At 51.7% G+C, this 16,302-nt stretch overlaps 3 protein-coding genes across 3 annotated transcripts in view; 2 read left to right on the forward strand and 1 right to left on the reverse strand.

Moving 5' to 3' along the window:
- Positions 1-4,690, forward strand: part of EMWEY_00002470 (Midasin, related) — a gene marked incomplete at both ends in the record, with an annotated part of 29,943 nt that extends 25,253 nt beyond the window's left edge. The window contains 9 exons of the mRNA XM_013477356.1: positions 28-130; positions 284-366; positions 772-883; positions 1,074-1,580; positions 1,761-1,807; positions 2,077-2,475; positions 2,899-2,936; positions 3,264-3,422; positions 4,115-4,690. Of these exons, the coding sequence (XP_013332810.1) occupies positions 28-130; positions 284-366; positions 772-883; positions 1,074-1,580; positions 1,761-1,807; positions 2,077-2,475; positions 2,899-2,936; positions 3,264-3,422; positions 4,115-4,690 (2,024 nt within the window). The remainder of the gene's footprint in view (positions 1-27; positions 131-283; positions 367-771; positions 884-1,073; positions 1,581-1,760; positions 1,808-2,076; positions 2,476-2,898; positions 2,937-3,263; positions 3,423-4,114) is intronic.
- A 2,007-nt stretch (positions 4,691-6,697) lies between these two features.
- Positions 6,698-12,750, forward strand: EMWEY_00002480 (lipase domain-containing protein, putative; the record flags this gene model as incomplete). Its single annotated transcript, XM_013477357.1, has 8 exons — positions 6,698-8,084; positions 8,513-8,638; positions 9,123-9,497; positions 9,784-10,409; positions 10,763-11,086; positions 11,486-11,629; positions 11,892-12,213; positions 12,584-12,750. 8 exons carry the CDS (start codon positions 6,698-6,700, stop codon positions 12,748-12,750), a joined length of 3,471 nt encoding a protein of 1,156 aa, XP_013332811.1.
- Positions 12,751-14,961: 2,211 nt separating this feature from the next.
- On the reverse strand, positions 14,962-16,198 carry EMWEY_00002490 (hypothetical protein, conserved; the record flags this gene model as incomplete). The annotated part of the gene is made up of 2 exons (XM_013477358.1): positions 14,962-15,411; positions 15,815-16,198. 2 exons carry the CDS (start codon positions 16,196-16,198, stop codon positions 14,962-14,964), a joined length of 834 nt encoding a protein of 277 aa, XP_013332812.1.
- Between the last annotated feature and the right edge of the window lie 104 nt (positions 16,199-16,302).

Genomic DNA, 16,302 nt, shown 5'->3' on the forward strand with positions numbered 1-16,302 from the left:
CCTACTTTACTGCTACTGTTTCTGCAGCCGGTGCTATTGCTGCTGTTGTCGGAGATGCTGTTGTTGGTGCTGTTCCGTGTGTTTCACTATCAAAGCTGCTAGTTGAGGTGCCACTGAACCTAGATGAAGAGTGAGGCGTGGTGTTGACAGAACGTGTTGACGTTCGGTGTACTATGGGTTTAGGCTAGTCAGGCTTAGAGAGGAGCAAAGAGAATTTGCTGAGCATTTTAGGGTTTTTGTAAGCGCTGAAGGTGTAGGTTTAGGGCTTGGTGGTAGTTGTCAGGGATCTTGGGGTTGGGGGGCAGCTGCCGAAGATGATACGAAAAGGCCTCTGCAGGGACTCCTTGGGGCTTTTGGCCCTTGAGGGTACCCTTTGATGAGAGGCAGCCAGAGAGGGAGACAGAGGAATAATTGATACACCTCTGTCAGTTGGTGGCTGAGGCCGCTGCTTTCCCCAACCCCTTCATCCTTGTTACCACTCGCCCTTGACCCGCTGAAAAATGCATAGCGCAGTAGTCAAACTGCATATAAGGCGCTATCTGCTTGGAGGCTGTTCAGAGCAGCTGGGGGCACTGCAAAATCGGCCGGACCTCCTGGGTTTAGTTGTCCCTCCCTGCGCATGCTTCGGTTTGTCTGTGTGGAAGGTGTGATGTTTATGGTTGATAGCGTGCCCGAAGCGTTGTATACGCTTTCCGAGCGCATCAGGGTTAATTGCATGAGGTGTGTGTGGTACTGCTGCGCTTGTCGTGGCTGCTGCTGTTGCTGCTGCAGGTATAGAGGCTCCTTTAGATGAGGGGGATGATCATACGTTCGCCGCTGAGCAGCGCCAAAAGCCGCCTAAGCAAAATGCCCACAGGGCATTTGGCATAGAAGGAGAGGGCAGGTGAGTAACAGTATGTGCTATACTGGACTTTCTGGTGTTGGAGTTCGCTGCCTGTGGAGACTTTGTTTCTATTTGATTGTAGCAGTATGTGCAATGGGGTACAAGGCCGGATGGTAACCTTTCAGTTGGGGGGACAGTATCTGGCTCTCAAAGCGCATGCTTGTTGCATTTGATGATGTTGTGCATGCAGCCTCGTGCAGCGGGAGACAGTGGAAGCAGACGGAGAAGATGGTGGAGATATCAACGACGAGGGGGCAGACGGTTGCATGGAGGAGGGAGGAGATGGCGCTGCTGATGCTGCCACTGCAGCAACAAATGACGATGGGTCATTGAGTCGGAGTAGCGGCACCGCGGGACCCCAACAAGGACACAGCAGAAGCTCCCCGTCCCCGTTTTCGCTACCAAACAACCCGCTTGAAGACGACGGAGCCGTGGAGCGCTGGCTGCAACAAGTGCAGCTGCTGCGGCCACAACGAGAGGAGATTGATGGAAATGAAGATGGAGCTGCTGCCGCCTCCCCGGAGTCTTCGAAAGGGGAGGACGGCCATGCTGGACGTGAGGACGCATCCCAACTACAGCGGGGCCAGCTCTGTCAACAAGATGAAGCTTCAGGAACTCACGAAGCCTTCGCAGAGGCAGAAGAATCTTCGGCCTTGCAGAGCGCCAACAGTGCGAAGCTGGCGGAAGCAGACATTCAGTAAGCAGGTTTATGTTTTACATTTTAGTTTAATTAAGGTTATAAGATGGGTAGAAATGGAGAGAAGCAAACGCAGCCTGCGATCGCAAGGAGGACAGTTCGGCGTCTAGGGCTTAGGGCTATGTGGCATGTGTTGGAGATGCTCATTGGGGTAGGTTCTATATGCGGTACGGTGCACAGGGATGAGGCGGAAGATGGCGAAGAGCGGCGAATAGACGGGAATCAAAGTGAGTTTCCCCTTCATCGCAACAGTGTCACTGGCCTTATATGCCCTGACTATCTCGTCTTCACGCCCATCATTAAAGGATCCAGCAAATGCAGCAGCACGTGCAACAGGCCTTCATACAGCTTAGCTCTCCCAGCTACACCGGGGCAACGCCCAGTGAGCGTATGTGTGCTTGCTGCGTGGCCATCGTCGTCAGTAAAAGTTCCATTATCTTACCTGAGGTGCCTCATACTGTTGCGGTTTGCAGTTGTGGGACATTTGTGGGCGCAGAGGAGGACACATGCATCTCGTCTATTGTCAACCCAGAGCAGCAGACGACGCCCGAGAAGAAGGGAGAGGCTTGCGAGCTCTCTGCTAATCTAGCCGGAGGCAACGAGGAATGCATGGAGATAGACAAGCAAGGGGAAGAGGATACTGTGGACCAGGACGAAGCCTCTGCTCGCCTGCTGCAGCAGCTTGAACCCCAGCACGACCCGCATTCAGCAGAGCAAAACCCACAGCAGCAACTGCAACTGCAGCACCTGGGAGGAGCAACACAGGATAGGAACAGTCGGGATCCACGAAATCCAGAAGAGGAAGAGAAGACCAAACTAATGGAGGCGGATTTGCACCAGAGGCTGTCTCTGGACGACGTGGGAAAGGATGGACTGTCTGCGGAACACGCAGCAGGTCAGCATCTACATGCGCCAACCAAACGTTGGTTGTATCTCGGAGTGCAGTATAAATTATCACTTTAAATCCTACTATGACATTTCACAGGTGCCGTGTGCTCGCGTATATTGTGGTCAACTCAATACATGCGTGCTTTCAGCAGCAGAGAAGTGTGCATGAGCTTGCCTAGATACACGATATCATGTACTTATGCTTCTGCATCCACTTCCACTCTGTGCATGTATGTACAGCGCTTTGGCATCTATTGGAAGGCCGCACAGCAGCAGCAGCCGTGAGCCTCAGCGAAACGCTCCGTTTAGTGCTGCAGCCGACTGCGAATGGTGCTTGGGAAGGAGGCTATAGATCAGGTATGTACACATGCATGCACAGGGTCGAGCAGAACGTTTCCTACTCTGCTACATGTATTGCGGGCGCTTACAGAATGCAAAGGTCGTGTACAGTTGCACCTACATGCCACGGTATGCATGCAACGGACTGTATTCAGCACGATGCATGCACATTTACAATATTGGACGTCGTGCGTGTTTATGAAATGTTTGTCGTTTTCTTTGTGAACTATAAATCATTAGCTACTTTATTCCTCTTGTTAACTCTGGAGCTTAGGGTTAGAAATTGGAGCCGGCAGCGCGACAGCACATCAGCAGCGCAAGGTGTAGTGCTTGAAAACCCCGTTTGGTTTTACGTCTTGGAGGCTATTTCTTAATGACGAGTGTATGTGGTCTTGAGTGTGTCCAGGGAAAAAGCTGAGCCTACGGCGGGTGTTGGCCTACGTTGCCTCATCGCAGCGAGATGATCGCCTCTGGCTCCGTAGGCGGCGCCCTCAAGGATTTCAGTACCGCGTACTTGTGGGCATTGATTGCAGTAGCTCCATGCAGCAGCTAAATGCCGCCTCAAGTGCTCTGGAAGCAGTTGTCCTTTTGTCCCAGGCGTTCAACCACCTCCAGGTTTGCTCTGCCACATGCATCTGACACAGAATCGCCAAGCGTCTCTACTTTATGCGTGCATGCATACAAACAGGCTTCACATATGCCTGTCTGTGGGTTGGTGTGGTCCAAGAGTTCTTGCGTGTTCATCGACCATCGATAGGGATTGTCGTTCTGGCGTTGATGCTCGCTTCATTTTCGAGTTCGTTGTGTTCGTAGTGCGTGCAGTCTGCTGTGCTTCATACGTGATTTTGTCTGTGGCCTCTGACGAGGAAGACACCTAACTGAGAGAGGGACTGACTGCCGCCATGGCATTGCATCCCCATGACGCTCTATAGTAGTTTTCAAGCCGAGTCCGGGCCACACGTACACTACACTAGATGCGTGCATGCGTGCATTGGTTCTTCTGTGGATGGAACTAAAAATACGTGTATCTCATTTACATGCGCGAATGCGTCTCGACTGCATGCATTGTGCTAATTGCATGATTGCATCGAACGGTTGGAGTTCAATGCTTACCTCCATGCTTTTAGTCTTTGAATGCATGCATGCATTTGCATGCATGTATTTGCTGCCGGTTTTAATCCTTGTTTCACTGCCATCATGGAGAGGCCAGTCGGCGGGGCGGTAGCATTGACTTTGCATGGACGAATACATTGGAAGTGCAAGAAAACCCGAAGCGTGTTCTGTGTCTTTCTTTGTTATCTATGCAGATCGGCACTGTTAGCGTGTGTACGTTTGGAGGTCCCAAGCCGGAAGTGTGCATACACCCCACGTCGCAGGTCTCTGCGGCGGATGGGCAGCGACTACTACAGCGCTGCAGCTTTAAAGAGGAGTCGCACAAGAGCCACGAAGTTGCCGTAACGGATATGCTGCAACTGGCGATACATGAGCTTGACCAGGACACCAGCAGCAACAGCAGCAACACAACAAGCATGGCTCTCATCCTGTCTGACGGCAGATTCAATAAGGAGCAAGCACGGCCCTGGGTAAACGCAGCGATTGCACGGGGCTGCATCCCTTTGCTGCTCATTCTTGATCCCGACCCCCAAAAGCAGCAGCTGCAGCCCTGTGGGACCGGTGCAACTTCAGGCGTGCCTGCGCACAGCAGCAGCATATTTGACTTGAAGCAAGTGCAGCAGTTGCCTGGTGGCGGCATGGAGGTCACACCTTATTTGCAAGACTTTCCCTTCCCCTACTATGCAGTGGTCAGAGACACTCGGCAGCTGCCAGCGGTGTTAGGTGACATCATTCGGCAGTGGGTCGAGGCAGCCAACAGCAGGTCTTGAGTGGGCTGCAGAGAATACAATAGCCTCTCCCAGAGGCCTACATAATAGGGAAATGCTGCCCTTGCTCCGCTGGTTTCTGTGCTCATTCTAGTTGTTCCTCGAAGGAAGAGGATTTAAAAAGGAGACGTCAGAGAGAGAGACCCTCCCCGGTCTCCGTTTCCTAATTTTTCCGTACTTATTCCTTTTTCCTACTTGATTTCTGTTTCTTATCGCTTCGTTCACATGGTTAGATTTCTACTTTTGTTTACGGGTGCGCTGACCGTCGGCAGCTCGTGCAATTCGAGTCACTGAGGGAACAAGGGACGGGAGAGCGGTCCCCGTGAATAGACGTCTAATCTGTAAACGCTATATTCAAACACTAACAGAGGAGCAGCCTTCCAGGTGCATTCAATAGGTTTATTCTTGCTCACTCAAGCCTGTAAATCACTAGGCTTTCCTGTAGCTGCTTTGCCCGTAGACGTGCGTGCAGCAAGGTATTACAGATCCATTTGCACTAGCTATCAGGCTTAGTACCGTCAAACCCCATGTACATCTCAGTTAATCTCCACAAACAAATTTCCTCAACACATAATGCTCTCTCTGCAGCATAGTCTGCGCGACAGTAGCACGCTTGCCTCCGGGCAGCTCATGAACAAAGGCGGTGTCTTAATAGGCATCCTACACGCAATCCGAGTTCTAAACCAATTGCATACAGTTCTACAGTATGCAGCACTGCGGGTCTGTTTGGCTGTGCTTGTGTGTGGGATTATCTTCCACCTTGAGTCCCAGTAAGTTGCGCTGCAACCTGTCACACTTACTACGCTCCCTCAGGCGGAGACGCTTGGGTTTATTTGCACAGAAAGTCTAGACTGGTGATGCAAGGCACACGCTTTTAAAGAAAATCTTTCTAATTATTCACTGTCGCTCGTTGCTCTCCTTCGATTGGATCGAACACACATCGTAAACCCGTACGTGGCGACTGTCCCGAGCAAAAGCAGGCGAAGTGAAACTATGAGTAAGGGAACATCATTACACTGTCAAATTAGTGAGAGTTCCCCGTTTTAGAAATTTCTTTTGGGAGAATCCCAAACCCAGGGAGCGCTCGAGCCATACAATCGCTGGCACCTTAAATAACACAGTTGACTTCATCCTAAATTCGTTCGCAGACGAAGTGCTTTGCATATTATGGCGTCAGTTTTGCTTTTCTCTGTTGTAGGAGGTTTTCAGAAACGCCCAACAAACATGCAAATGCTGTAAAGAGCAGCTCCCGCCGCAGCAGCCGCAACCAGCGCGGCTGGAGCGAACAGCGGCCCCCTGAGGGACAGCCCCAGTAAGGCCCACGAATGTAGTTAGTACCTCTTTTTTTAGTTTTTTTGTTTATTCTTCTTGCGCTGCACATGCATCGGAAGTCTTCTGTGGTGACGGGGACCCCTACCGGTCTTCCTTCGTTCTGTTGACTGCTCCGGAGCCGCACGCCCACAGGAAGAGGCATTCAATGTTGAGGCGAGCGTAACTGAGGACAGAAAGCTCCAGCAGTTCTCGAGTGTGTGTTGTTGTCATCTAAATGATAGCATAGCATATGGACACGTGGGTTTACCATCTAGAGGCTCTTTTCTCCTGCCGCAGAGTCTAGAGTTTTCTAGTTGTATGAAAAGCTGTGGCCTCATGACTTCGGACGCCCACCATTCGCCCACATATCCTCTTTCTGCTGCAACAGTCTCTTGCCCTAGGCTCAAACTCCAGCGCCCGCACACGGGGTGGCACCATCAACAGCAGCACCAGCAACAGCATATTTGGCATCTTTAGCAGCAGCAGCAGCAGCGGCACAACGTTCCGGAGCAGTTATTGCACCCGTGTTTTCAGGAACTGTAGATGCAAAAGCAGCAGCCATAACAGCTGTAACTGTAGCAGCTGCAGTAGGAACAACACCTGCATCTGAACGCTTATCTTGCAGCAACAGCTGCAAGATAAACACCTAAAACAGCCGCTCTTGTGCTCCCTCTGTCTTCGTCATAGTCTCCGGCCAGTATGGGGCAACAGACGCCGCACATGCGACGCCTCTTGCTTGCTGCTCTACGGTGCAGCTTGCTGCTATTGCTGCTTCATGCTATCTGCATAGAACCTTTTGAATCAAGCGACGGGACATCAGGGGATCCTTCGCATAAGTTAGAAAATAATAAGCGGGAATCTGGGGCATCGAGAAAGGCTCGTGGTGCCGAGGATGCCTCTGGGGCTAGCGATGTTTCGAAGCATGTGCCGTCGGATGGTCCTGCTGGGGGCGATGCCTTAGACGCGTTCTTGAAGACGGGCAGCAGCAGCAGCATAGACAGCAACAATAGCGGCGGCAACAGCAGCAAAAACAGCGGTAAGGAAGGACTTTCGCTGAATCTGCTGCATTTGCTGTGGGAGCCGCTGACCGACACAGGTGAGTCTCGGCGCCTTTTTGATAGTTGCGTCGCCGCGGAGGCCCCGATTTTACTTGACTTCAACCACAGACCGCTGTTACAGGGCATCACACCAGAGCTGAAAGAGGTGGAGGAAGAAAATGAACGTCTTCGCAGGAGGGTGTCCCCCATTCAAATCCCCGAGTATGCTAGCAGCAGCAGCTCCAAACCGTTGCAGCAGCAGCAGTACTGGGACGAAATCAGTGACGACAAGCCGTTGGGGTTGCAGGTTGAAGAGAGCAACAGCAGCGGCAGCAAATTCTACTGGGTTCCTCTGGCACAGCGGCAAGCACGCAGCTGGTGGGTGGACAAGTTTACTTGGAACCCGGCAGTGGACCCTTCAGGAGAGTCCGCCGGCAGTTCAGGAAAAGCAACATCTCGAGTGGCCCTCGGGCCGCAGCCTCCTTCCTCTTTGTCCTTAGGAGATGTAGTTGAAGTGTTTGACCTTCGGGACTTCGGCACATCAGCGTTGTATCATCCTGAAGCTTATGGAGACCAGCTGCAGTGCGGGGGCCTGTATTCTCCAGTGTATCTTATGGACAAACCTTTGGGGCCGTTAGCTGCAGCTTGTTCCTTTAGACACCTTTCCGCTTTTGCGGAGAAGATGGGACAGTTAGTGCGCCTCCATGCGGCAGGTTCCAATTCAAGGCTCCCCCCTGCATCACCTGTTGCTGCGGTCCCACCTGCTGCGTTTTCTCTAGGGGAGGAGGACGCAGCTGCCGCAGCAGAATTGGAAGCAGCAGCAGCCCCTTCGAATGAGGCGAGTGCAGCGGAATCAGAATCAGTAGTAGAGCTAGCAGATGAGAGGCTCTTTGAGGGGGAGGAATTGGACGGGACCAACGCCACCAGTGCCGAGGAGCTGAGGAGTTCGATGGGCGGATACGATCCGACCCGCAAGTGGTGGCACGGCCTTGTAACCTCCCCTTACGGGCTTTTGCCCGATAGGCCAAACGTCGCAAAGGCCCTCTTTCGTCAGTGTTGCATGCGTTTATTTTTCACGGCCTCACCTAACCTGTTTGTTCTCTTTGGTGTCCTTCCTTCAACAGCGGGCAGTTATACAAATCTGCCCGCCATGACAGAAGAACCGCTGAGCTATGACCTTCTCCTGCATGTTTTGTTGGTAGTTCGCTTATCAGCTGTATTTGTATTCATTGTTGCAAACGTGTTCTTAGCTTGGCCACTGCTGTGACTCTCTTTCCCTTGTGTATCGTTGCCTCTGTCGAATGAAAGAATCTGCATTCAGCTACATACATGGATACGCACCACCATATACTACGGGCGGTCACAGCGTTCACCAGCCAAACCACTGCTACTGCCGCTGATTCTGGTGTAGCGTCCGCTGGAATGCGTTCGTATGGAAGCTCGAAGCTGTGTGTCATTGTTGGTCTGGTTTGTTCAGAGCTGAAGGGCAGAGTGTGGCCAGAGGTGAAGGCTGCTGAAGACCTGTTTTTCCCGATTGCCGCGTTGCATGCATTGCAGAGAAATAGAGGACCGGAGCCCGTCGTGTTTTCCTTGGCTTCCTCAAGTGGGAACGATACACAGCCACCGAGCACCGTCTGGCGTTCTTGCGTGCATGCACGTCTGCACGCGTGCATGCATACTTGCATCCATGCACGCGTCTGCATGTTCGAGTCTCATCACGGTTGGAACTGCTGCTATCTTTCGTGTGCCATTGGCGTCCGTGTGGAAACACGGACGCCAATGGCACAGTCGCCTCTGTGTTCGGATCTAGCGGGTAGAGTTTGTCTAGTAGTGTGATTTCATTCCCTGTCGCCTCTGTTACGGTGCGTTTGTTCCATCGCTACCATTGCGTCTTAGTCTCTCATCCCCGTATCATTCTCTCTCGCTGCCTTACTCTCTTTGTCTTGCTGCAAGCGTGAGCCTCCGCGTTATTTTGCTTTCTCTGTGTTTGCCTCCCACCGAGGCATCCGCCTCTGCCCAGACCTTGATGTGTATTTGCCATCCACGACGTGCCGGTTATTGAGTTGGCTTGCTTTTTTGTTTCGCAGTCTTTAATTGTCGTGCGCATCTTCCCTACCGTTTGCTGCCGTCTATTGGGAGACGTACAGTGGAGCGCTTTGCTGCACCACCGTCTCCTCTGCTAGAACTGTTCAATAAGCATCAGGCAACAGTCGATATTCCCTTGGAGATGCGGGCACTAGGCGGAGAGGTGTTTGCGGACGGCAGGCAATTCAAGGGTTCGCGGAGACTCGAGCGCGTGCACCGACTGTACTTTCGGTCAGCTCTTGTGCTTTGGCAGTTCGCATACTACGCATATAGAATCTCGGATCTCATTGACGACTACACCAACGTTCCTCTCGACGAAGTACTTTTAAAACACTTCATTCCTTCCTACGTCGGCACCGCCCTTTTCTCGGAAAATGGTATGTGCCCGGGGGAGAGAGGAAGACAGAGAGAAACCACATTGACGCGGAGACTCACGCTTGCAGCAAGGCACAGAGAGTCGATAGCGAGACAGAATGACACGGGAGACGAGAGACTAGGACGCAGTAGTACGGGGCGCAAGCAAATCAGTAGACATGGCGTTAACCGCGGGGGGCAGGGAGTGAGAGGAGTGCTGCGGCATGCGTGCACGTATGTTTTTGAGGCTTGCCGAGGCCCACGTGAATGTGTACGTGCGTGATGTCTTTTGCTGGTGTGTATTGACAGCTCTTATGCACTCTGTTGGGGGCCGTTTGACGGAGGCAGGGTCTCGCGCGCTATCAAATTCTAACCTGAAGCTCGTTCGCTCAATCGGATTTCCACCCCGTGTGGTGCGAGCTTCGCGGTCCCCCGAAGCTTCCTCTTTGGGGGCCACTGAACCCTATATCTTGGATGAAAGGACGCGGGAATTGGTGGACGCCAAGGCAGTGCCATCCCTTTCGGAGATCGTCGGCAACCCCAAGCCTCCGCACACTATTGTGCAGGACAAACGGCTTCCATCTATTAATCCGGATGTCTGCGATCGAGATGCCACTCACCGCATGACAATACCAGCACCTCTGGTCTTCAGATGGGATTTGAACCTCAAATCGTCCCCTGCTGCTGGTGATTCACCTGCTGCAGCGAAGAAGACTGCAAGTGCTGCTTCAGCCACAGCAGAGGCAGCAGCAGGAAGCGATAGTGCATTCGGAAACGTTGCCACGCTGCCGTCCTTGGTGTTGAATGTTGACGAGGATGTAGGCATAGGGGCCAGTGACAGAGATGGTCAACAGCCACGGGAAGGAGAGACGTTGGCGATACCCGTACACCGAGCAGACGTCATATGGGCATTCAAAGGCACAGGCCAGCCTAAGGTGTGCAGGCAGCAGACTGCAGTACAACCAAATACAGGTTTACACCTGTGCTTACGCTTGCTGATGAGGAAAGATAGTTGGCCACCGTTCATCCGATGCCCCGTGTTGCTGCCTTCAGTCGGACCCCTTGGCAGGGGTCCGACTGAAAGCAGCAGCTTCAGCATGCATGAGCGGACACTGTGACGCTGTGCTGGGCTACTTGAGCCATGCATGAATGCATCCATCCATCCATCCTCTCACGTACACTGAGGCACCCGTATGGCTGTGTTTATGGCTTGGTGGGGTCCATGCCTGCATGTGGATTGTGTGTGTATGTGAGTTCGTGTGTATTTACCTTGGGTGTGCGCATGCAGCAATGGACGTTTAACACGATGGTAGGAGCGATTCGCGATCCATTTTTTTCCCCGAACGCCTGGGTACATTCGGGATTGAACTTTTTGTTCCACCAGACAATCAGAAAACCCATGACACGTTTTGTTCATGAGGTTAAGCTTATTCTTCGCCGCCGCAGTAGAAGCAAAAGCACCAAGAAGAAACCGTTCGTGGTTGTGTTCACGGGACATTCCCAGGGAGGGGCCTCTGCCAGCTACGCGGCATGGTTTGTCTCGAAACACCTCAGTGCGTTCGTCAAGAAGGGCCTTGTCGCAGTTTACTGCATAACCTTCGCTTCTCCTATGGTAAGCGGAGTTCCTGTTGCTTGCTTGAGTAGGAGAATTGCAGTAGACGCAACAGGCAAAATGTGCTTGAGCGCCACTCGCTGCTCCTCTACTTGTACTACCTGGCTTACAGCGCATTATTTGCTACCCACGCCCATATGTATCGCGCCCCCCCCTCCCCACACACGGGACACAGGTCGTTTTTCCCGTGCAACTTATAGCATGCAGCTATCGTTTAGCTTCAGACGCAAGTTTGTACGGAGCCCTGTGCGTTAGAGTAGTGGTCAATGGCAAACACTGGCCCTGCATTCACTGTGTGATTACCTCCGAAAAGCTTTGTTACTCTATTGTCCGACCCGCATGGGACTTCTGTTGGTGAGCTTCTGCTGCTGTGACTGCTGCTGTGTTGCTGGTTCACAGATAGGCGACAAGGCTGCGATTGAGGAGCTGAATAGGCACGGCGCGATATATCACCACATTGTCCTTGACGTTGATCCTGTTCCTGACTTGCGGCAGTCAAAAGGAAAAGGGTATATGGAGCGCGACTGGGAACATACTGTAGTGGTGCGGCTCGCTCTTTCTCCATACATCCAGACAGTTGCGGTGTTATATTGCGCAGGTGTCTGTCAGTGCGTATGGAGGTGCATGCGTATATGCATACGCATGGATGGATGAATTTATAGATTTAGTACATTATGTTTGTGGGTTGGTGTCTTTGTTTTGTATGCATAGGGATGCGTTGGTAGAATAGTTTGCGTCTATCTATGTGGGAGTCGTCATGTGCATACATTGATGAGTGCATGCGTGAGGGTGTATGCTGCTGCAGATTCCGCTGCATTCGCTTGCCCGCGCCCACGTCTTTGAACGCAAGGGGGGGGATATTTTGTACTCGGGACTGTGTTGGCTGGATGAGTCCGTGAGGGTGGGAAGCCGCTTGAGGAGAGTTGTTGGTTATGCATCGCGGGTAACGGGCCTTAAGAAGTATTTCAAGTTCAAACAAAGCATGACGCTTGTCTGGACTCACGTTCACGCCCTCCCGTGCAGCATTACCCTTCTTGCGGACCTGCTCCCTGAAGCCACATGGAGCAGCTTCTGTAGCAGCCCTTTCATCCACACCTGGTTAGGAAGACCTTATGTTGCTGGACCCGGTATGCACAACAGATCGCCACTGCTACTGCTGCTGTTTCGTTCGGTGCTGCTGACTGGGTGTTGTTTCTCCTGGTTGACCATGGTACTGGTGGACGGGTTCCTGCTTTTGTCGATGTTGCTGCTGTTGCTATTACTGTGGTAGTGGCTATTCCTGCTGGTGTTATTGCATTGAATGCACGGAGAGAACCGGCGAGGAACGTCGTGTTCCCGGCAGGCCCAGTGGGGGCCGAGTATTGCTAGAAGGTGCTGTAGAATGGTAGTTCGATGCATGCTGCGTGAAAACCTGCAACGCCCCTAGAGGGCCATTTGTGCATGCATGCAGCAAGATCAGCGTGTGTATCTGTATCCTTGTGGTGGGTGATTCTGCAGAGCTCGATATTGCCCTAGAGACCACTTGGCGCCAAGAAGTTCCAGGGATGGCCTTGCGCATGAAACGCAAGCTCAAGATGGACAAGAATTTTCTTGACACCGCAGCTGCAGAAGTGGAGAAGGCTTACCAGGCAGCTTCAGAAAGAGATCGGCATAGAGACCTTTAGGACATCCATCGACTGTACCTGACCGTACCTGTCAGGCAGCTGGATAGCTCGAAATGCACACCTCTACTGTTTCGCTGCGTGAGCAAGGGCGCCAAATCTCACTTCCAGTCTGCTGCGTGCATCTAGCCAAGAGCTAACTAACTATATAGTTATCCAGATGGAAGAGGAACCAACAGGCTGGGAAACCGTGGGAGAGGGGCAGGCAGACTGCGTTTGGCTCCACGGAATAAAGGGAGGCAGTATGAAGCGGCTAGAGAAATGAAGTGCTTGCGCAGTCGAGTGTTTGTTGGACGGAAAAGTACTGAGTCCTTCGAGCTCCATCCATTCCGATACGACCGAAGGCAAACCAGAAGAAAAGGAAACAAAAAACGTGAACAGAGAGTGCTTCATGGCTAGATACATGCCCTTTAGACAGAAAGTGCATGCACAGAGACAAGCACAGTTCCTCTCTGTCATGGGCTGTGTGCAGCTGAAACGTTTTAATATACATATAGGGCAGACTTATGTGCCTGAGAAGAAGCGCATATCAAACATATAGACGTTATCCACCACCTTAGGTGTTCGGGTAACAACTGTTCTTTGCACATATAGGCTTTTGTGTTTTTTCTCCGCTTGGCGCTCGTGTCTCTGTGGACGCAAGACATGCAAGCAGTCTTTGTGCTTCAGGATGGTTGCGCTTCCAGGTGTGTTGCATGCAAGCATACCTAATTGCAGTTCTCCCGCATCAGGATGCGAGGATGACCCTGTTTTTTAATTTTCTAATAATAATTGTTTGCCGTTGCCAACATGACGTGTAGGAAGCCGCACGTCTCTGCTTAGGTACAAGTGAACACGGACACTATTGCATAGTTGTACGTGAATGTGCATGAGCATGCACGTGTATGCATGCTCATGCTATGCGTACAAGGCACCAAGCAACCCAGAAGCTAGTCATATTAGCATACAGCCACCCCCAATGCCGCGCACTACCCGTCGTGTATGTATAGCCACGTCTTTTCTTATGAAAAATCTAGTGTTCGAGTACATCTGGTGAATAGTTCAATAGCGGCCTACACGCTAATTCGATATGTAATGCGCTTGTTAGCCAAGAGGCTGCGAGGCAAGTAATTTCAAGTAATTGTAGAGCCCTTGGGGCCCGAATTGGGGCTATGTGTGCTGCGGGCATCTCCCGCCTCTGCCAACAGAGAGGAGCTTCGATATAGCCGTTGAGAGTTTGCATGCATCAACATCCAGGCTATCTGTGGTGATAAGGGCGGACACACAGTTACCCGGATGTGGGTCTCTATCTCTAAATGGCAGAGGGACGAAAACCGCAGTCAGTCTGTGGGGCCCACAGTGCGAGCATCCAAGGTCCCGCGCTGTGCCGGAGAGCTCGGCACGGAGCTTGCAGGCATCTGCACTGTGTAAAAAATCCCGGCATGGAAGGGGTTGGGAGAGATGTAATGTATGCAGCAGCAGCAGCAGTGAGCGACAGCTCCAACTGCAGCAACAACAGCAGCAACTGCTGCTGCTGCAGTTCCCTCATACGCGCCTCTCCACAACCTCTGTCTCTAGGGAGGCTGCAGTGGTTACGCCGTAGCAACCTCCGCAACACTCGCCAAGTAAGTAAGTAAGGATCAGCTTAAGTGGCCCTGCAGCGCATGCGGGGCCCCCTGACAAGCGGAGCAGCCCCCTCTATGTGTGGCTGGATCCAAGCACTTGAGGAAGGCATAAGTTCCTGGGGAGAGAGGAAGCATGCGAAGGGAAGCAAACACACACAAGCGAGACGGGGCAGTGAAAGAAAGGACAACATAAGCAGGGAGATGGAGAAACGATACAAAGGGTAGTAAATAAGGAGGAAAAGAATGACATAAACAGGAGGTAGACGCTAATAGAGGAACAGGAGGCACAAACAAAGAAAGCTTCGGAGCAAATATATTCCCTTACTGCAATAAGACTACAGAAAAAAAAAAGGAATATATCTAGTGATGCCCCCAAACCCACCGCAGCAGCAGCAGCAGCAGTTCCAGTTGCTGTTCATGTTGCTGTTGTTGCTGCTGTTGCTTCTAGCACGTGGAATTAGTGAGGGTTTTCTGTCTTGTTTATTTGTTCGTGTTTACGTATTTTGCTGTTTACTTGATGATTGTGCTACCTCCTTGTTGCCCCTGTGTATGGCGCATGCATATTTACTACTATATACTTACTACAGTGTCTACATGCATGCATCTGCATCTATTCTTGATTATTGTTGTATTGGTGTCTGTCTGTGTGGCGCACTTGCTGATCTCCAATACGTCTTAGGTGTATATACGCGTCAGTACCATGAACAGGCATGGATATTACGGAGAGGCTCCCCCCTAAGTAGGACGCATAGAGGCGGCAGAGCGGCAGCCCACAGCCAAACCCGGCAAGCGGGGAGGCATTGAATTGTCTCCTTTCTTCTTTTGTGGTGAAGTCTAAAGAACCAATTGTCACCGATTGAGATGGTGGACCCGTCTCAGCTGCTCCTCCTACTCCCCCCTGGTGCTGCTGCTGCTGCTGCTGCTCATGATGCCTAGGGGTCTGCGAATACACCACAGACCCAGTCATTGGGTCGTACTTTACAGGCTTGGCTGTTGTGTACATATAACTCCATATCCTTGGCTGCGCCTCGTTACTGATTCCTCCCCCCATGTCCGACAGCTGCATGCATACGCACCAAAGAGCACACACTATCTAGCTAGCTATCTGCTCACATACATCAATTCCTACTGGCTAGCTTGTTAGTTGACTACCTAGTTACCTGGCTAGCTAACAAGGATGCAAACACAGCCAGGTGTAACGGGCTGTTGGCGGCAGAAGGAGCGCGCAAGCAGCAGCAGAGGCACAAACATGCAAGTAATGCATGAGGTGCAGCAAGAGAACAAACAACTGCTGAGGGGGAATGCCACGGGGTCCTACCCGTCAGCTAATTCCAGTGTTGTGTGATGGTGTAACGCAGCAGCAACAGGGGGTGCTTTTGCTGCTGTTGCTGCTTCTGTTGCTGCTGCTGCTGATCCTATTACTTCTGCTGCTGCTGCTGTTGGGATGGTTGCTGTTTCTTTACCCGTATAGATACAGAATGCTCATCTCCAGCCACTAGAAGTTGCACAGGAGGCAGCGAGGGGTCGGCGACCTCCTCGGCTGTTTGGTATTGTGGCGCTCCCTGCGAGAGGCTCTGCGAGTACAAGAAAGGACTGTTGCGTAGTCCATACCTCCGCCGGTTGCTGCTGCTGCTGCTGTTGCTGCTGCTGCTGCTACTCCTGCTGCTGCTGCTGTTGCTGCTGCTTCTAGGGCCAAGAGGATTGAGGTCCTCTGGTAGACCCTCTCTGCCCCACATGCGGGAGTAAGGAGGAGAGGAAGAGGCACTAACAGCAGAGGCAGCAGGTAGATCTATTCCTTCTTCTTCTCTCCTAGGTTGAGACAAATAACGATCTACTGTTGCCCTCATTGCATTCTGAAGAAACAAAAAATTCAACTTTTTTTTTTTTATTTATTTTCCCTCTTATTCACAAAGTTTTATATATTATATATATATATATATATATATATATA

The sequence above is a fragment of the Eimeria maxima genome, genomic scaffold (assembly GCF_000499605.1).
Source record: "Eimeria maxima Weybridge genomic scaffold, Emw_scaff12, whole genome shotgun sequence".
Lineage (NCBI taxonomy): Eukaryota > Apicomplexa > Conoidasida > Eucoccidiorida > Eimeriidae > Eimeria > Eimeria maxima.